We start from the raw sequence: 22128 nt of genomic DNA on the forward strand, positions 1-22128 counted from the left end.
AACTACACATTAATTGGGTTTACGGTGCTTGAGTTATTATTACGTTACTCTCGACTGGAACTAGCAGTGATGTGCACAGGAAAGGATCCTACTACCCACAGTCCCTTCTTGTTCAATGCCTGTTTGCTCCCCACCACAAGAAAGGCACCCTGGGCATTCATGCCAGCCTAAGGAGTACGTACTCCGTAGTAGTTCAAATAGCAATTAAGCATCAGCTCCCACCAAGCACTTTACATCTCTTTTCCAGGTAAGCGTGTCTGTTGCCTAAGCCCCATTTCTGTCAGAAGTAATTTCATGGACATCAGATCCCAAGCATTCCTGAATAATTTATGGGCTAAAGGGTAACAAATCTTTCTCATGAATATCTGTAACCTCCTACTAATAAATAATTAACTCTCTGCTCATTAAGGGTGCTAAGAAGAAAAAGAGGCATTAAATTTCACAACATGGGATTTCTTTTTCAGCTTTTCACTCAGCCTCTTTATGTACTTCAGGAATGGCAAGATGTGATACTGTATCAATGTTACAATATTAAGAAACTCCAACTGATAACATGACCAATAAAATTTATTAAACATTGTATTTACAACTATTTACAGATCCTTCCATAGATTAATATTAAAATAGACAATATACAATTTAAGAATTTTCATTCAAAGGCATTTTGTTGGAAAAAATAGGCTCTATTACGAGACCACCATATAAGAGCAAAACTTTTTTGTTTGCTTTACACAAAAATATTTTCAGTTCAGTAAGTCATAGTATGGCATCACAACAGCAGACTAATATGAAATATGACTTTGTAGATATTACAGTTGTTAAGGTATTGGTTACTGAAGTAAAGGGGTTAGGAGTTCTGTGAAGCATGCAGTACAGTTCAGTTTCAGTTATTTTACAGTTATGGTGATGGAACAAGCAGCTAAATCAAATACATGCCATACAAAAGAAAAGAACGGCCAACCAGGAACACGCTACACTTAATAAAAAGTACAACTTTGGTCCAATAAAACATTAGACAAAAAACGGTTTTACAATTAAAAGTTCTATTTTATACAGGTTTGAACATTAATTACAAGACTATTTACATTTGCACAATATGTATAAAATAAATTATTTGAAAAGGAAGACAATCTTACATCTTTTCCTTTTTTTTTTCCCCAAAAAGAAAGCTGTACAGCAATTTACAAAATATAATAAGATACTAGACTATTTTCCTCCAAGTCTTACGTTTTCTTCCACAGGCTTTTTCGTTGTTTTTCTGTGGGAGTCCAACTGTAACTGCAGTTTCATAACACAAAGCCGTACAGCAGATTTTAAGTATCATTTGTTTTTTGGTGGCTGTTTTAGTTGTTAACAGCTTCCAGCGCTGTTAACTCACCATGTTTCGTCATCTTTTTCAGCAATAAGCTCTAAAGCTACAGGCAATTTTAAAATACAGATAATGCAGTTACTGGGAAACCGACTTGTTTGAACAAGAGGCTGTGCCACACTTCTCTGAAGGAACACCCAAGTTATTGAGAAGGGTAGTATCCCCACAGAATTAAGTGCTCTGTCCTAAAAAAAAATCCCCAAAGATTTGTGTATCACTGCACCTCAGTCCCTAGTTGTCCCAGGGAAAGGGTGACCAGAAGATGCTAGTTGTCATATTGGTGCCAACTCAAAGTCATCATTAACTTCAACAAGAGGAACATAAAACTCCTGAATGTCATAAATGCTGACAGATTTGTACGTAGCAGGATCGAGTTCCTGTAGTTTAAGCTGCCACTCCAGTCTCTGTACTGCGTTTAAAGCCGCTGCTTCGTGCTGCTGCCTCATCAAAAGGCACGTCTGTTTTAAAATTGAGAAAGAAGTTATTCCAATATATGAAAAAGATACTGCAACAAGTTTGAAATTAGAAGAAATATCTACAAGCCTCTCTGGTGGCAATGAGTAATTTTCCCCACTAAGTATTCAGAAATTTGCAGATTATTCCATTACACGATGCAGTAAGAAAAGTTTGGTTTTTATACAGCTACACCCTCCTTTATGTTGCCCTTAAAACCTCTACAATAGCCTATGGTATTGCATGCAAATCCACTATTTATTCATCTTGTCTTCATATTCACTTTGGAGTTGTTGGGGTTTTTTTGTTGTGCTTGGTTTTTATTTTTAAAGTGGAAAGACAAAGAAGCATACCTTTAATTTTTCAAACTTATCATCAACGTCCTGTAACCATGACATGAACTGTCTGCCATTAAATCGATCCCTTACCGATGTTTTGCTGTCATCGGCCTGCAAAAAATTATTCAAAGGGTAACTTATTTGATGAATCACTCTTAAACAGACTTTAAAACACGAAGCTTACTCTGTGGGATCTTCCTAACCAATGCTTCAGACAGAAAAATAAACCCAAAGTACAGAGGTACATATGAGCATAAATGTTGACCACCGCTTTCGCTGTGCGCCAGCTGCTCACTAAAGATGGGTATTTTCAGATTCCCACCATCTATTTACTGTACTCAAATTTAGAGTAGGAGGCTTAAAGATTTATGCCTTAAAGTCTTAATCAGCACAAGGCAGATCCTTCCAGAAAATCGCTCTTTGTTCTTTCAAAAGTTCAGCCACAAATCATATTAATATTCCCTCAGGGAAAAGCAAAAACATTTATAAAGGAAAACTTAAGCAGCCTGACTTCACTGGGTACACAAGTGTTCAAAAGCTGTAATAAAGAATACTTTTCCCATCAAAATCCCCAAAGGAGGTTAAAAAAAGCAGACATATAATATGTCCTGCGAATTATTATTTTTTTAAAGCTTTTTTAATAAGAATCTGGGATGTCACATCTGCCCATTGTGAGAAAGGAGATACTCTACAGATAGGCCTAAAGCCAGACTATGCCAATGTAACGTTTAAATAATAACCACTAAATGGAACAAGCTGCTATTACTTTTCAGGGGGTGGGGGAAGAAAAACAAGACACTGCAGGAATTCGTACATTGTAGCAATGGGCAAGAACAGGAGGGGAAAAAAACCCTGCAATGACACAAATTTCTAGAAAATAGCTGAGATTTCAGGTATGAAGGACAGCTGCACAGGTTGGTTGTAGAAAGAGCCCTCAACAACCTGGTAACAGTCTGGTAACCCTGAACCATAGCATAGGCATTCAGGTGAGCGGTGACCAGCTAACAGTCGATTCACCAGAAATTTGGGTTGTTTTCCCTCCCCCATCTTTTCTCTGGCCCCTATGAGGGCCAAGTATGGTTCCCAAGGTCTGCCCAACATGCGCAGCAATAAAGGCAAGCCTCCAAAAACCCAGAAACCCCATAAAACCAGCTCTGAGGTGGTCATTTTCCTGCAAAATAAACCACATCTTTGATCAGAAAGTCTTTCGCAGCTATTTGCTCAAATACTTGAAAAATTCATCAGAAATGTTTCTCCATTGTAGAACAAAACTAAGAGTTGTTAGCAGGATAAAAATTAAGCGGGAGAATGTACTACAAGATAATGGTTTCTTACGCATCTACGTTCTTCCCACCAAGCAAATTTAAATCAAAGCATTAAGCTGGTTCATTTATAATTCAATTCAATTATAATTAAAAAATATATTTTAATTCTTTGCTGAACGTTATGTGCATTATTATAATTTTGTAAGAAAAGCTAACACAGACTGAACCACAAAGCTGTTGTAGTAAGGGGGAAGGAGAGGCATTTCACTACTACTGTTGTTCTCTTAATGGTCAAAAAGAGCTGCCGTACCTGACGCGGAGGGAGAGGTAGAAACCACAACTGCTCCCCCAATAAAGATTCCTTTTGTTTCACAAAATTCAAATGTAGAATCAGCTTATTTAAAACCAGTTGTAAAATGTTGACTATAAAATGCAGTTATGTGCATAAAAATCAGACGTACCTCAAATTTCTAAAAAGTTGAGGGCCTCTAAATTGGGGCAGAAAAAAGCCAAGCATATTCTGAACTTCAGAACTAACAATGATGGTATGTGGACTGTTAATGGAAGAGAAAAATCTATTTTTTGCCCTAACAGATGTGCTAAGGAAATAATGATTTAAAAGTTTGCTGGTATAAAGCAGTATAAAGCTTCAAATGGAAGAACAATACACTCCCCATAAACTGCTATCTCCTGCGGAATCATTTAGTTGTGCATAGCTCTAGTTCTTTAAAGATGGGGAAAAAACATAGTAGCAGACTGAGGAAACACTGGCAGCTATAACAATTCTATAAAGGGCTCTGAGACTAAAGTGGAATTTCACATATGTTGGAAATGTAGGTGTTTCATTTAAAAATGCCCAACATCCAGTGCACCAACACTTTTATTACACCCAAATCATCAAATTTCTTCCTTCCATTATGTGGTCCTTACAGTCACCAAAACAGGTGCTGAATGCCGTTTTCATTTTTGGTTAGTTAGCAGACTTGTTCACAAAACACCAATATACAAAAAATTCATGGTGTAATTTCAAGACCACGAAATTACATTCTCTCAGAGATAACAGCTGCAGCAAATCCCTGAGTGGTAGTCCCTGAAAGGTATGCAGATTATAAAGTATACTGCTCATTTTATGTTTTAATCAGGACTAAGTACCAACACTGGACACATAAATAACATGGTGCATTTCAATAATATGGAGCTCGAGGTGATTTTAAAGAAATAGCATTGGATATTTTACTGCTGGTCATCTGTTTTTTACGGCACAGTTGTAATGGCTGCCTTAGAGAGAGGAGAAAAGTATAATGTGAATATTTCCACAAATCATTTCCAAATTTCACCAACCAACCTCATCGCTTCACACACTACTGCATTCCGATTCTCTGGACTACTGGCAAAAATGATCCTACATTCTGCATATATTTTTTATTGTTGTTGAAGCTGCATTTGTAAGCTTCCAAAATATGTTCTGTTTATGACTGATTTAATAAAAATCAGCAGAAAAATGTTCTCAATTTATCCTTTTCATAATTTCCGGAGGTGAAAGAGAACCGGACATGGTGCAAAACAGAAAAACAGTGTACATATGCCCATGTCCTCCGTTATTGAACGCCCAAATGAAGCCTAATCAAAGGAGCAGTTTATAGTGCGCAAAATTTTAATTCCAGGCAACTCAATGACAACTTCAGTAAGGGAACAGAATTCTCTCCAAACACTCCTTTTGACCTTTTTGTTTGAAATTCTGAAATGCATTCTTTACCTGAGCATCCGGAGGCACATTATAAACCTCAGCATCCAGCAGAACAGTGCAGGCACTGAATGGTAGTGTTTGATTATTTAGCGTTCTTGCTGCTCGATGATGAACACGTAGAACTTCTTGCTCGTTAGAAACAATCAGCTTTTCCTAATTGCAAAGACATCACCATGTAAGTATACATTTGGTAAATTAAGCATTTCAGCTGGATTCATTAAAATTCCCATTCATTTAAACATTTCTTTTTAGGGTTTATACTTTTGAACAGTGTGAGAAACAGGCTGGTGGAGGGAGGAGCAGTTATTTGTCAGATCAAATCTAGAATTTCAACTTAATGATGCAAAGAGTGTTCCCTGCATGTCAGAACACAAAATACCTTCTCTGCCACCACCACTGCTGGCTGTGTGTCAGGCCCGGGTTTTCCAGTCAGTGCCACTGAGGCAAGTTCTAGTTAATGAAGAAAGTGAAAGATGAAAGGTATGAGGAGCATAGGGTTGGGATATAGGTTTGTGAGTCTCGACCGAATTAAGATTTTTGTCACATGCTCGTCGTAAAAGGCAAAATGGCCAAGCACACTGAAGCAGAAATATAATTTGTAGGAGAATTTAATTTTATTTAAAAAAGAAAACCCAAACAAAAACCCCCAAACCAAAACAAAAAAACCCCACACAGAAACTCCATAAACTCATAGCTGGACAAAGATTCTTTCCTGAACCGATACAAGAAAATACAGCTTACTTGGCCAAACCTGACTTACAGTTGTATAAAGTAGATCTGATTTGAAGGACAGTCTGTTTGAGCAAACTAACTAGAAATATGCAGAATTTTAAAAGACATAAATTAATGTACATGGTGTGTTTACTGCTCTGCAACGTAATGGCTCTGATTTTGATCAGAAGAAAAGGTGGATTATAGAAAGCTCGGGAAACAGAAAAAGCAGCATCTTTCCTTTGGTTACAATTAATTTCTTTTCAGTCAGAACTTGAGCCACGTTTACATTCTTTGTGCTTGTTATTTTATACCTAGCTTTAGACTGAAACGCCAAATTCAAACAAAACCCCTCCCAATGTGGTTTGTTAAGCCACAAATGAAATCAACTTAACAAAAAAAGTACCGCATCGGGTTTTAATGAGCCTGCTGCTTGTATAACCCTGTGGAAATATTTAAGATACATTATAGGTGAGAAAGCGGTCCTGTCTATATTCACAAGCAATATGGCTCGCAGTACTGACAAGACAGCTAAAGCTAGCTGCCAAAGAGAAAGGTTTGGGCACCATAAAAATAAAGAATACTCTTAAACCAGGAACATTTTCTCAATATCTGAGTTCATATTCAGTCAAGCCTACGGATGCAGTTCTAACATAATTTTAGGCCATTTTTGCAAGCAGAATATTGCAAGTAATGTTTTAGTCTTAAAGCCACATATGTCTACAAGCAATACAGAATTTGCTCTTGTTTCAATTCATTTAACTCAGTTACTTTGGTTCAGAGTCTACGACCATTATAAGCTTTCAAAACTAGAATCTGAAGCTTTCTTCCCACTTCCCACTGCCTCTGGGAAAAATCTGTGCCACATGTTAGAGCAACTAAAGGAAAAAGCTGCTATCTTACTAGCTTAAGTATTCTGCTAAGCCATTTTCTTTTATTTACAAGTCTCTCCCATTCATAAATTTGGATAGAAGGCAGATTACTTCTAAAGTGATGTCAAACTGAGCAAATGTCCATTGAAAAATGGAAACTCCTAAAGCTTAAAGTTGGGAAATACAAAAATAAATTACTTTAGCCTTACCCTTTCAATACTGTGCTGCAAACGTAGTTTCATCCTCACAACCTCCTGTTGTTTAAATAGTTCCTTAAGTGGGTCTGACAGTGAGGGAGGTGGGGTAATCTGTGGAAAAAGTGTTAATATACAGTATAGTGAATATTTAACGTACGTTTTTATGTATTTAACATATGTTTAATACTGTTTATACGATTTGAGCTTTTATTTTTAAAAAGCAAAACAACCATAAGCAAGGTATTTTTTAGGGAAAATATGAATTTTGTACACTCCATTAATTATATGGCTTCAGCCCATTTGCAATAAAAGGTTTAAAGGATTCTTTGCCATAAAGTTAATAAAGCTGACTGAAACGGCATTTCAAACTGTTTACTGCTTTTAAGCAGTCATTGTCAGCACGCCATAGCTGTTCTTTAAAAGGGCTATATATTAGAATATAGTAAAGATACAGCTTGCTTTCAAGTTTAAAGACTCTTTCAAGCACAACTGTTCATTTTGAGAAGTTAAAAGCTGCCTAACCAAATACAAGAGCATATATATGGCATAAAAGATAACCAACCATCTTCCTAATCTTACAACGATGCAGAACACAGGCAAGCACAAAAACCCCATTACAGCCCAGGCAGTGGCTTGGAAAGTGTTTCCTCCTGTCAGTTATTCAAATAGGTTTTTTTAAAGGCCTATGCCTAAAAAAAAAAAAAGATTATAAAAAAGAAAAATCACACAGTGAGTGAGCTATCAACACTATTACTGATGGGCTATACTCCAAACATTTTGCATGTCTAATCAATTACTGTATGGTATTACTGTCCAGTTATGACAAAAACTGTAAAGGCACCTGGAGCCCTCATGGCAACTGCAGAAAGCAGAAGTTTCTTGAGAAGTAACTAATAAACATCTTGGGAGTTTTAATGCTCCATGCAAAGTTTACTTTTCTCTATGCAAATTCTGCCTGACAGTTCAGTATGGTTTTTAACAACTGCTAGATGTAAAAACATTGATATTGCTTTGGAAAGACTGATGAAAACTAGATAAAACACTGTTTACTACCGCTGGTGCTCAGAAACCACAGCTGAAATATATACCTACAGGTGTTTACACTCCACCTTGTACCTCCCCCAAAACACAAAGACAGAAATCATTCTGTTCAATAATATGTATCGTGCAACTGTCAAGAAATACTAAATCCATTATGAAAATATGAACACACTGCATTATTAGTACCAATCTTGCCCCATGCACTCCAATAACACAGTGATTTACCTACCAAAAGTTATTCAATTAATTATTGTTATCTTGGAAAATTATTTCAGGACAAGCTTTTCCCCCACTGGAAGTTAGCCAGTATCTTTGAAGTTAAAGAACATACAGAATAACTAATTGTGGTTCATTCCTTAAGTTACTATTTGGTATAAAATGACATTCACTTTTCAAACTACTAAACAAGATACACTTCACTTCTCCCAACAAAACAGTCTGGCTTCCAAACCAGTGAGTAATGCTTATGGCACATGCCATTTGGTGTAAGTCATCAGCACTAAAACAAACACAACAACAACAACAAAACAAGTCACGAACATCTACTGGAAGAATCAGTCTTAATCATAACTGATAGCAATGTGTTTAAGTTTAGCTTGAGAGATACCGCAGTCTAGTTTTGCCTGGAAAGTTCGGATTCACAGCACAGTGCAACAATGCTGTCACAGCCTTTCAATAAAATAAGACAAGAGGCTTGTGACGACACCGAACTTTTACCTAATTACTTTTGCTAAACCCCAAAGATCTCTCAAAAATCCCAGTGCTTTTGCTGAGAGGGAAGCTCACCACATAAGCAGCAAGATAAACAACCTGTCCATAAATAGGAGTCGAGTTTATGCATCCATGCTAGTCAGAAATAAAGCTCCCCCTGCCGGCCAGAGGCACTGTGTTTGGACAAGGGAAGCAAACTTTCTGGCCTCAAAGGAAAATGAAGTTAAAGGTTTCAAGGCAAGAACAGCCAGAGGAGCCTCTTGATCTTCTAGTCAAAGAGACAGTTATTAAAGAGACTGCAAAAAACGCGTAGGGAAAATACAAACATGTGTGTTGAACTTGAAAGAACAGAGCATGAAGCTGAATGCCACAAGGAAAAGTTGACCTCAGGTTTTTTTGTATAAACAAAACCAATTATCGCAAGTAGTTCCTTAAAGGCTCAGACTCCATACAGACAAGGATACAAAGAGGCCCTGCCTTCTCTAACCCCACCCATAAAAGGTAGCCAGAACTCAGCCTGTCACCTCCCTGCTCCTCTTCACAAGAAGGCAGCCATCGAACATAGCTGAGGTTCAAGACACGCCCTCACCATCTCCAACACATGAAAATCAATTCAGAAAGTTTCCTGCATGCCTTGCATCCTTCATAACAACTACAACAAAACCAGCAGCTCTTCGCTCTATAAACATTCAATTCTCATTTCTGCCAGTTATCAAAAAAAGCAACACTGAAGCTAATTCAGATTCACACATACACAATTCTTCCACAATTATTTTCACACATCCCTCTCCATCTCCCCTCAACCCATGCCACCCAAAATTGACAAGCCTGCTCTACTGCTATAATATTTCATGCACTTAGGAAGCAAAGTTCTGGTAACACCACTAAAATAAGCTTTTACCACTTAAGTTTCTACAGCAGTGCCTGAAAGACTGGACAGAATCCCTTTTACTAGAAACGTATCTGCTAGATAGCCATCAGAAGCTGGAAATGAATCATCCTGGTATCTCTTTTCAGGAGGCAGCACAGATAAAGATGACTGAACCCCGCAGAACATACTGATGTAGCAATCTGAAAGGTAACACAGCTAAGTACAACTTAAATTTACTCTCTTAGAAGATTGAGATTTGTTGCCTTCTGTTTTGAACTGAGCTGGTGTCCAATATCTTCTGTCTTCTATTTGCATTGGAGAGAGGGAAGCTACAATTCATACGTGACTATCCTTACAGCCTGAGGTGATATGGGTTATAAATTACAGTATGTAAACAAGGCAGTGGAAATCAAACTTAAGTGCACCATCTCCTAGTTCCCACCTACAGGATGTCTGAAGTTCATCAGATAAACTATAGTGCATCATTAAAATTCCAGTGCAGAGAACAGTTTGTTACACAAACTATTCTGAGTCTCAGAGTGTCAGAGCTAAATATACTGTCTTCACCTAGACCTTCACACAGTGATATCTAACATACAGCAATAATTTAAGAAAGAGTATCTACCTTCCTATAGCCTATGCAAATTAATGAGGCAAAACTCAGGCTGGCACAGCATCATGAAAGAACCATTAAAGGTCAATAGTGGCAAACGAAAATTATTAAATTCTACACACAAGCAAACCCTGCACAGACATTAAATCTGAACTACCAATAACTTTTAAAATCCTTTTTTTTTTTTTCTGGAAAGAAACATCATGAATTTTATCAAAATTGTGCTTTTACGCAAGTGACAGTAATTAAATAAAACATTTAGCTGCACTGTAGATGATTTTTCAGACAAGCAAAACTAAAATGCTTAAAATATCTCCCTCTAGATAAAACCTCATGCTGCTTTCTTACACTTTACTCCTAGTGGAAATAAACACCCATTTCCTAATCATTTATTTGGGCTTCCCAGAATTCTTTTTCCCTCCCTTTTGCCTGAAACAAAAAGCTCCATCTGCTCCTTCTACAACTATAGAAGACTAACAATACCATGAAAGCATATACAAAACAAGTGGCATCTTAAATAGAATCACAGAATGGTTTGGGTTGGAAAAGACCTTAAAGATCATCTAGTTCTATCCCCCCTGCCACACACAGGGACACCTTCCACTAGACCAGGTTGCTCAAAGCCCCATCCAACCTGGCCTTGAACATGGGCAGGGACAGGGCAGCCACATCTGTGGGCAATCTGTTCCAGTGCTTCACCACCGTCATGGTAAACAATTTCTTCTTAATATCTAATCTAAACCTATCGTCTTTCAATTTTAAACCATTACCCCTTGTCCTACCTCTACATGCCCTTGTAAAAAGTACCACTCAAGCTGTCAAGGTCCCTCTGGATGAAATCCCTTCCCTCCAGCATGTGGACCACACAACACACCTTGCTATCATTGGCAAACTTGCTGAGGGCACAGTCAATCCCACTGACCACGCTGATGACAAAGATGCTGAACAGTGCCAGTCCCAATACCAACCCATGAGAAATGCCACTCATCACTGGTCTCCACTTGGACAATGAGCCGGTGACCACAACCTTTTAAGCATGACTATCCGGCCAAATCCATATTCAGCGAGTGGCCAATCTGTCAAATCCATACTTCTCCAGTTTAGAGAGAAGGATTTCATGCAGGACAGTGTCAAATGCTTTGCCCAAGTGCAGGTAGGTGGCATCAGTGAAGCTCTTCCCTTATCTACCAATGCCATAACCCCACAGGAAAATGCCACCAAAATCTGTCAGGCATGATTCACCCTTAGTGAAGCTGTCATCAATCACCTCTTTGTTTTCCATGTGCCTTAGCATAGTTTCCAGGAGGATCTACTCCATGATCTTGCCAGGCACTGAGGTGAGACTGACTGGCCTGTAGTTTCCCAGGTCTTCCTGTATTCCTTTTCTAAAAATGGGGGTTATGTTTCCCAAAAATCTGGTCTCCTAAAGTCCAGGAGCCCTCTTTGCTACCCTGACGATCTTGAACTCCACCATTTCATGGTCACTGCAGCCAAGGCTGCCCTCAAGCTTCACGTTCCCCACCAGCACTTTCCTTTTTGAGAACAAGGTCCAGCATAGCCCCTTTTCTTCTTGGCTCCTCTATCACTTGCAGAGGGAAGTTACCATCAACCTCCTGGATTACTTATGCCCACCTGTGTTGTCCCTCCAATAGATGCTGGGGTGGTGTGAAGTCTGATCAGGTCTTAACGAATGTGAGGCTGCTCCTATCTGTCTATAGAGGGCCTCATCCACTCAGTCTTCCTGTAACAGACCCCCACTATAATGTCACCTGTCCCTGTCCCCCCTTTAGTCCTGATCCAAAATCTCTTGTTCAACTCCTCATCCATCCCCAGGCAGAGCTCTGCATGCTACAGCTGTCACTGACACAGAGGGCGACACCCCCTTCTCATCTCCCCTGCCCGTCCTTCCTGAAGAGCCTGTATCCTTCCATTCCAACACTCCAATCATAGGAGCCATCCCAGCACGCCTCTGTGATGCCAATAGGGTCACAGCCCTGCAGGTGTGTGCATGTCTCTAACTCCTCTTATTTATTCCCCATGCTGGGTGCGTTTGCATAGAGGCAGTACATGCATTTGCATAGAGGCAATTAGCACCAGAACATGTACAGGGAAGCAACCCAGAAATCTAAATGAGATAAAAACTCAGTAACTGTGATCCTTCAAGTACATATGCACATTTTTATAAACTTTTTTAGAGGTTTTTTCTTTACAAGAAGTAATGAAAAGTCATTAAGAATGGGGAGCATCCACTCATCTCTGATGTTTTCTGAACCTAAGTCACCCAAGAATTTGCACTACCCCATTACCCAAATTATTTTCATGAACTGGAGAGTCTCTATTGTGCACAGCAAGAGAGACAGGAAGGACGGATGAAGCAGCGCTTTAACATCAAGTCAGTAACTCTCCCTTTTTTATAGTGCCTACACATATTTCCATGTATGACATGGAAATGAATTCTACTGCCCAGATAGAAGATGGACCAGGGAAAAATATATGCCTTGCTTCTCCTCTTTCTGCTTATCCAAGATTAAACACTGAAGTGTGATGCCAAAGCAGTTAAGTTGTAGCTTGGAAACAGTATGTACTTGACCAGCAGCTGCTATTCAAAAAAAAAAGAAATTAAAATGTCTCTGCTTCCAGTAATAAAGATATATTACAGAAGCTGCAACAGCTACTGAGAAAGATTGGTACACTGGGGAAAGCTGACAGCCTGATACACTGCAGCAAAGCTTACCATACATCCTAGTTCACTTGCAGACCAAGTGAACCCACATCTTTCCTCAGACTATAACTGATCTACTAATTACAAAGAACTGTGGTCACCATCAAATGAGAGAGAACTCACTCAATAGAAAGACGATGCACATATTAATTCTCTCAGGCAGAAATAGGGGTCAGACTGGAAAAACGGGAAGGAACAGCTTATATGAGGGATTTATGATTACTTCTGAATGAAGCAAACATTTTTCAATTTACTTTTATATATTAAACTTGTGAGCAATGCTAAATCAAAAAAGTCTTCAACTCTATTGGAAAAAGCTAAGGCAACATCTCAAACAGGGGCAAGTTATCTTAAATGAGTCAATTTTGTAACTACTCCATTCAGAAATGTTGAAACTCAGACTTCTCCCAACTTGATGCATCTTAAGTGACAGGCATACAATCAACTTCTGCTGAATTCTAACATTACCAAGCTACTGTATGTCAGCGAAACAACTGCTTTAGGAAATCAAATATGTGGTCTCAGCCAATTTTAGCTATTATGTGCGTTAACTTAAACCATTCAAACAGGCTTAAGCTTGTACGTTTTACCTCAGAACTAGAGTAGTTAATTAGATAAACAGGTGGAAAAATAGAAAACCTCCTACTCCCAGGAGTAAAAGTACTTCAGAAACCCTCAATGTGCAATGTTTCAGGTCTCCCATCCCCCATGCAGAACAGTAAGCACAGAACCAGGCGTGCTGAGGAGCAAAGAAAGGAAGTACAATTCAAGTGCTGCCATGATTACGCTGATTTCAAAACAAGACACCAGCAGGGACTGTGTTACTGTGAGAGACCTTGAGGGTCACCTCCATAGTAAACCGCAGTATTAACAGCACTTGAGCCAATTACGTTCTGCATTGCACAGACCTCCTTCATGGCTGTCATCAGGAAAAATGCCTGTGTCAGAACTATGGAGAGCTTTGAACCAAACCGGTGTTCCTGAACTATGGATGTTCTTCAGGGAAAAGGCAAAGAACTTCACATGATTAAATAAAATGCAGAATACTTTGGTGATTACAAAAGCTGAGAGAAACTGAAGGAGAAACTTAAATAGCTAGCAGGCTCTCTCCTACTTGTATCTTTTGGTGAAGGACTCGATATTCTGAAGTACTGCACACACCCCATCAACCCCAGCCCCTCCCCCGCAATGAAACAACATTGAATGATTAAGTTTTAACCAAATTATTGCTAGCAGAAAATCTGAGAAGCTCCCAACACCTGACTTCACTTTTAGAAGGATAGGCATTACAGTAGTAAATACTCAGAAATATAATATTTGTCTGTGCGCCTTTTACAGGTGTCGTACATGATGGTTTGTCTTGTAATAACTACGAAACCACACTTTTTATGCCTGCTGAATGGGGCTGACATTACTGGTCATTATTAATTTGACGTGTGTCAACTTACTATTTCCAGCACAAGTATTCAGAAGTAAAATACGAAGAATGTGAAAGTTACAATAGCAGAACATGCCTTTTATTGTACTGTATATTTAAAGACCATGTTACTTACTGTTGGGATGCATATCTTGCTCAAGGGATTGCCATCCAGTAGGTAAGAGCCATTGAAGGTCAAGTATTCATCATAATATTGAGGTGCCTGAGGAGTAACACTGCACAGTAATTTACGCTTCTCTTCTATTTTTTTTCTTATGTGCAAGTATTCAAAATACGGGTTTGCTCTCTCAGAACTGTATGGCTGAATCTCTTCAAGTTTCAAAGAATCAGCAATAGCTGCCAGTGACTGCTGGGTTTTCTCCTTAGCCTGCAGTAAAGAAGGGTTCACTTGCGCAGGCTGAGGCACACGCAACACTTTTCTTTTACGTGGATGATGGACCTGAGCATCATCCTCTTCAGTTAGTCTAATCCTTGCTTTCACAGATGCTGATGATTCAGACTCTTTTTCTGATGTCTGCGTGCAGCCAAGAGGATTCTGCTTAGCCTGGTTAGCAAGCAAATTTGCTCTGTTCCTTGTGATTCTTTGAGGTATTTCTTGCTGTTCCACCTTCTGATCTTCAGCAATTTCTTCCTCTAGCTTAATTATTTGGCTGTATTTATGCAACTCTTCCTGTGTCATCTGCTGTGAATTATTTGCCAAACTGGATAAAGAGGAATACTGTAGTGGATCATCTGTCAACACATTTTCTCTGTCTGTAGTGCGGGGTTTTTTATTAGCCGCTTCATTTGTAATTCCCTTTGACATTCCTGAACTTAGTTCACAGAGATCAGCACTGGCTTTATTATCAACAACATGGACTGAAACCAGCTTTTCTTGTTGGCCTTTTTCATTTCTGGGATCTGAAGTATCTTTTGTGTTACTATCCACTTCACTCTGAGCGTTTTTACAAACAACTTTACTGAAGGCATGCGAACTTGTATTTAATTGTGAACTGCTATCACTTTCAGGAATATCTTTTTCTAACAGTACTGTAGGTAGTTCATTCACTCCTAGATAGCTCTGTGAAATATCCTTTGCAGAGCTCTCAGAATACACAGCAATGGGTGCATCAACCTTCTTAATGTTTGAAGGGAAGAAAGCATTTTCCTGCTCTCTGGTACTAGTAGCATCTGTATCCAAAGTAGAAGTTGTAGCCTCAAGTAGATTTTGTTGTTGTACAACTGATGAATCTTGACTGCTAATGCCTGGTAAGGAAATGCATTTAGACACATCTGGGAGTGGCTGGGTAGGTAAAGAACAAGGCGACTGTGAAGGCAAAAATGATACAGATTCTTGAGAACTGAAACTTCCCTTTGTTTCAGCATGCTGAGGCAAAATTTCAGGTACTTGTTGCTCTTTTAAAGTCCTCTTTTCAGAATTATGCATTCCTGTAACACTGTTAGTATCTTGTTCTGAAACACTATAAGCTGAGTTGGTAAACTCATTGTTTAATGAATTAAGTCTGTCAAAAGGCACATCCCATGGTTTGGTTTGCCGAGTCACACCACTTTGACCACATGGCTCTAAATGCATATTACAGTCTTCCGAAGGGCTTATCTGAGCAGTACTTTTAATGGTACTTGCACCTGTTGTCTGCTTGCTGCCACAAGCTCCAGTTGGAGCTGATGTGAAGTTTGACTGCAAACTAGATGCACTACTTTGAAAATCCCTTTCAAGCATGCTACATGGTAGTTCTGGATTAGGAGAAGTGCTAGCATACGTCTGAACTGATGCCAGACCGTTCTGATTATTTTCTTCTGGTATTTGAGGTTGTTTGCTGTGGTCGGAAACAGCAGCAGGCATGTTGCATCTTCGAACCTCTACTACAGGTCTACACTCATTTAAAACCAGTTTAACATCTTCAGCAGGTGCTGATCTGATATACATTGGTGGAAGCCTGTTTGTGAAAGGTAGCTTACTGCGATCTGCCAACTCAGCAAGACCATCGGTCTCTTTTTCAAGAAGGGCTGGTGACTTGGCACTTGCCAGAAACAATGATTGTGAAAAAGACATTTGGGAATCTGAACCTTCTGGCACGAAGTCTGAATCATATTCAGTTACAGGCCTTGGAGTAGTTACTGTGGTATGGCAAGAATCCTCAGAGCTTGCAACTGAAACCAGGGACACTGATCTGGAGCTCAGACCTGTCTTTTCACTTTCTGATTTGGGGGATCTATTTAAATTATCTAAACCCAAAGAAGGCTTTATAACATTGACACTTCTTGTATCTACTGATTGCAGTCTATTACTTGTGGTGTCTTTCTGCTGTTTGTCCTTCATACAAACATCTGGCAACTCTGAGCTTTTTGAATGAATCAGTTCTTTGCTTTTTACTTCGGGTAACGAGTGTTTTGGTTTTTCTTTCGTCTTGCCAAGTTCTAAACAAGGGCGGTTTTTTAAACGTTCCTTCTCTTTCTGCTTTATCTTTTCTTTATGTTTTCTATGCCACTGCTCTATTTCCAGATCTTTAAGGCTAAGCATTCTTTCAAAACTAGTTTGCATTAAATCATCGTTGACTAATCTTTTTTCTTTAGGTCGAACATCCTTTGGTGCAGGGGCTGCTTTAGGCTTAAGTTTTTCGTGTTCAAGTTTTAGTTTAAGTAAACTACTTTGATGCAGTTTATGTTTGTCTCTCTCTTTGTATCGGTCTGTATCTTTATCTTTTTTATCTTTCTCTCTACCATCTGGAGTTTTCAACAACTCATCTTTTGTTTTTTCTTTCAATGATGGCAGTTTGTCATGCCCCGTTTTATTACTTTCTGTAGTACTACATCTCCTTTCCTCTTGTATGTGTTTTGAGTTTGCTGCTGCTGAGATCTCCCTGTCTTTGGATTTGTCTTTTTTCTCAAGTTCCTTTTCTTTGTCTTTAGTTCTAATTTTTTCTGTTTTGGTATATTCAGATTCTTTTTCAGACTGTTTGACTTTTCTTTCAGTACAGTGTTTTTCTTTGCTTTCAGCCCAATGTCTGTCTTTATCAGCCTTTTCTTTATCATGCTTCTTATCAGTTTTTTCTTTATTTCTTTCCTTGTCATCAAGTTTTTTAAGAGTACCACTGCTTTTTAGTTTATCATTTTCCTTATGGCATCTTTCTGTTTGCTGGAAATTGGGCTTCTCCTTCACTTTCTCTACATTTTCATTAACTTCTGCTTTTTCCTTCTCCACCTTGTATTCATGCTTTACCTTTTTCTCCTTTTCTCCATTTTTTCTTTCTAACCTTTCAATATCTTTTTCTTTGGCTGAGGTTTGCTTTTCAGTCTTTTCCTTATTTTCCTTAAAATTCTTTTCCTGCTTTTCAGTATCTGTTTCTATTAAATGAATACCGACAGCCTCATCTTTAACACCAAAGCAGAACAACTCAAATTCTTTATCTGCAAGAGCAATTTCTTCTTTTGTATCCTTTAACTTTTCATCCTTGAGAAACTTCTCACTTTCCTTTTTGTTCCTCTCCCTCTCTCTGTTCCTCTCTCTCTCTCTGTCCTCTTTAGCATTTTTCTCTTTCTGGAACTGTCTCTCCTTAACTAACTTATCTTCTTTTGCCACAGCTTTTTCTAGCTTTGATTTTCTGTCTGAAGAAAGAGATTCATGCTCTATATTTAGCAACATATCTGCATTTTCATCACTTTTGAAAAAGTTCTCTTTCCAAAATTCTCTGTCAAACTCAATACTTCTTTGAACCTCTTTCTCTTTATGCTTATGTTTTTCCTTCTCCCCATCCTGTTCCTTTTTATGCTTATCCTTTTCTCTTTCTTTGTGCCTTAATTTATGCTTTTTAAGTGCTTTACCTTCCTTGTCAATCTTTTTCAGGGTATACTCTGAATTCTCAAATGCTGAGCTATTATCTTCCTCTTTAGTTTTAGGACTAGATTTTTCACCAAATTCTAAGTGAAAATCTTTCTGATGATGCTTGCTTTTTTCTTTGTGCTTGCAAGATTTGCCACTAGAGCTTTCTACTAGGTATTCAGAATCAGTGTTGTGATCATACCGAACTAATTCAGATTGCAATGTTATTTCAGAACCTCCTGGTGATAAGCAAGATTTGGTGTTTTCTTGCTTTAATGGTGTTGACTGCTTTTCACTTAATCCACAGGGATGCTTTGAAGATTTGCCAGCAGTGATTTGAAATACATGTAATGAAGAATCTTCTTTTGGGGTGAAAGACTTCTTAAAGGTTTCTTCCTCTCTAGTTTTATCTAAAGAATCTAACCCAGAAGTAGCTACATTTGTTACTCTGGCATTTTCTTTTTCTTGCTTAAGTTCTTGGTTCTCTTTATTTTTGCTCTGATTTTTTACTTTCCTTTTAACTTTGCCTTTTTGCTTCTGTTCATTTGTAACCATATATTCTTTCTTCACTTTTACATCAGAATTCAATGTCTCTGAAATGGAGACTATCTTCTTGTCTTGAGGTATTTCTTCATCTGAACTTTCAGAACTTGAATACAGAACTCTAGATGGCTTCTGCTTTTTGCTTTTAAATGATTTTGAAAAAACTACTTTTTCTTGTTTCACAAACAAACTGTTCTTATCTTCAGTCTCATCCTCTTTCCTTAAGTCTTTTCTAAGAATGTGCTTGTCATCAATCATTTTTTTCATTTCCTCTTCATCATCATCTTTAAACTCATACTCATCAAGAGCAGATGAAAGTGGAGCCTTACTAGGGGCCATTTGTTTGCTGTCATTGGCTACAGAGTCCTTTTCCACTTCTGAATCACCATTGCCCTCTACACTGGAAGGATTTACAGATGGAGCTTCAGAATCTAGAGTAAGAATACAAAAAAATTATTGGAATGGTCAACCTGTTGTCAGAAGAAACATTTCAGATTAACTCAATTCAATTGAAAGATTTGAAAGCTATCTCTAAAGGTGGAAAACAGCCTTAGCAATAGCAACTGATACCTACAGCGACTCTTACTAGCTAATACTATGCAAAAGATTAAAACTACTTTTCAGACAAATTGATGCACTTAAAGTATGCTATTAAATGGCTATTTTTACCTGAGCAACTCTCCTCATCATCAGAAATGGGCACTTCCCTTTTCAGTAGCATTTCCAACTCTTCAGTTTCAGCAACATCAACAGGTCTCTCCCCATGCTTATTGGCTTGAAATGGATTTCCACCATGTCGAAGCAACAGCTTCACAATCTGCAGCATTAAATAAATGAACTTATAGGTTTTCCACATGTTATTTGACCAGCATAAAAATCTTCCATTGCACATGAAATGTGGATAAGATGATATGTAATCCCAAACTTCAACCTATGAAACTGAGACTGGAAAGCAAGCCTTCTGCAATCAGAATAAAAAGTCCCAGGTATATGTAATCTGCTTGTTAAAAGAGGCAATGGAGAAGACTGAAGAAGGTTGTCCTCTGTTACTCAGACATAGCATCATCATAAAGAAAGGCATCAGTGGCCTTTTGTTCTTGCTGTTCTAGTATTTCCTCATACAATTCATCTCGTTCCTCACATACCAAGCTCTCTCTCTATTCCTCTGTGCTTGATTCACCTTCTTGCCCCAAATTTTATAGCACTTATCTCTAAGGAACAGGAAAGGTTTTTTTCAAGTAGCAGTACTATTGGCTTCCATTGCATTTTAGAAAAGCCCTGACAGAGATCCAAGTATCTTACTGGAGGAACAAACTACCCCCATCCCCAGCTACATACAATATAGCAAAATCATTGATTCCTCTACCATCAAGGGCATCAAGTTGTTAAAGTTATGATACTGAGGCCACTGCATCTTCAGCACAGTATCCAGTATGAGTTACTTCTTTTGTTGTCGTACATGCTAAGAATGGGTAAATTCAGCAGACAGTGATATGTTAACAGGAAACTTCACAATTTTTCTGATACATGTCAGTGAGATGGTCACAGATACATATACTGAGACCAGACAAGCAAGAGGTCCTGTTCTGCAACACTCTACTACAGTTTTATGCAAGTTCTATGTAAAGACCCACTTTTGTTTAAATAGCCATAAGAAATGGTTATTAAAGAGTCAGTTACAATTTTACAATCAGATTAACATAATTCATTGCTTCAGCCTTTCCAGAAGATCCTTTCAAACTGAACATCTTTGTTTGGAAGGATTTAAGGATATTTCCTGTTTTTTGCTTTATACAGTAGATCACACACACTGTTATGAAATAAAAGAGATATAAAGGGAAAGCAGAGTAATTTCTGCATCTACTTTGTGGAAAGCAAGAACAAATTCAGAAATTAATGTAAAATATATATATATATACACACACACCCCTTTAAATATTTTTATATGTGTATATATATGTATATATATACACACACAAAACCCATTTTTGTTTGGAGACATTTTTATTTTGAGAATTCTACACAGTGGAAGTCTCTCCAAAAGTCCATTGAAATGTTTCTTTATTAAAACAGCAGAAGTGAAACTTTTAAGTATTTGAGAAAGCAGATACTGGTAGAAAACATCTGGCAATAGAAGTAGGATGAAAAACAAAATGAAATAAACAAAACCAAAACAACTTTAAGATGCTCTCAAACCAGCAGAAGCATAATTATAAAACCATACGACAGCAGTCAGGACACTTAGGATTTGTTCTAAAGACTGAGCATTTCAAACCACTTATGTATTTCCCTCCCACTCTTCCAGTAGACTCACATTTCTATGCCCACTACTAGCAGAATCATGAAGTGGTGTATCATCATCCAAGCCCTGTGTGTTCACGTCAGCTCCTGCTGCTATCAGGACTTTAGCAACATCATAGTAACCAACATTACAAGCTTCATGCAGTGGCGTCCAACCTGTAGTGAAGAGTGGGAAGTTTAAGTTCGAAAGGTCAAAGATCCTGTGCTACAGATCTCTACTGCCTCGAGACATTTCAAAACACACTCACACACAGTAACTGGCAGGAAGGTAATGCCATTCATCTGATGAACATGTGCTTTATCAATTTTAAACCTCATGTCAAATTCCAAACTTTATTGTGATTACATTGAACACAGAAATCACTAATCAAATAGTAAAAGACAAAATCCGACACAAAATCCCCAGGCTAAATATGTTCGAAATTCTTTGACTAGTGAGCATTTGAATACAGTGTTGGGGATATAGAGATAATATTATTCTACATGGAAACAGTTTGAAAACCACACTATTGGAAAGAAGGATGGCAAATTATCACAACCAGTGCTCCTTTAGAGCCACTAAACATGCACCAGGAATCACTAATAACATTCAGCAGTTACTAGTGTAGATAACAAGCTAGTAAGAAATACTGGCAGAGAATTTACTCCTGATATTTCCTAGAATATTAGTAATATTTAGCAATTTTGATTTCCACATTGATAATCTGAAGTTCAGTGCTCATTTTTTGTAACAGAGACTCAGTAGAAAACAATGATCAACCCACACACCCTATATTCCTTACCTCAATTTCTTCTCCTCAACTTGATGCCTTCCACCTCACAGCTGCCCTGAACTTCTAGCCTGCTGATGATGCCTTCTCGAAGCTCAATTCTGGGAAGCTGTTCAACTTTTCTTTCCAGTTTAAGTCAGGAAGAACACATTCACTTGAACTCTGTGTCTAATCAGCAATAGTCTTGTACATCCATGATGAGGAGGTACAAGAAACATCTAACTTATCTAATCCCTCAGTAAGGTAATTTTTCTCTTTTACCTTTCCCTCAAGTTCTCACCTGCCACCCATCTGAATTAAAAAAAGGAAAAAGTCTCTACCTTATTCTAAAGCAAAACGCCTTCCT

At 38.2% G+C, this 22128-nt stretch overlaps 1 protein-coding gene across 2 annotated transcripts in view; it reads right to left on the reverse strand.

Moving 5' to 3' along the window:
• Positions 1 to 549: 549 nt before the first annotated feature.
• ANKRD12 (ankyrin repeat domain 12) overlaps positions 550 to 22128 on the reverse strand; it is a 63531-nt gene continuing 41952 nt past the window's right edge. For both annotated transcript variants that reach the window (XM_065668003.1, XM_065668004.1), the window contains 7 exons: positions 21026 to 21168; positions 19381 to 19528; positions 14464 to 19142; positions 6965 to 7063; positions 5182 to 5325; positions 2176 to 2271; positions 550 to 1827 (listed from right to left, as the gene is read on the reverse strand). In XM_065668003.1, the coding sequence (XP_065524075.1) occupies positions 1642 to 1827; positions 2176 to 2271; positions 5182 to 5325; positions 6965 to 7063; positions 14464 to 19142; positions 19381 to 19528; positions 21026 to 21168 (5495 nt within the window). In that variant the 3' untranslated portion in view covers positions 550 to 1641. The remainder of the gene's footprint in view (positions 1828 to 2175; positions 2272 to 5181; positions 5326 to 6964; positions 7064 to 14463; positions 19143 to 19380; positions 19529 to 21025; positions 21169 to 22128) is intronic.

This window comes from Lathamus discolor, chromosome 2 (genome assembly GCF_037157495.1).
Source record: "Lathamus discolor isolate bLatDis1 chromosome 2, bLatDis1.hap1, whole genome shotgun sequence".
NCBI lineage: Eukaryota > Metazoa > Chordata > Aves > Psittaciformes > Psittacidae > Lathamus > Lathamus discolor.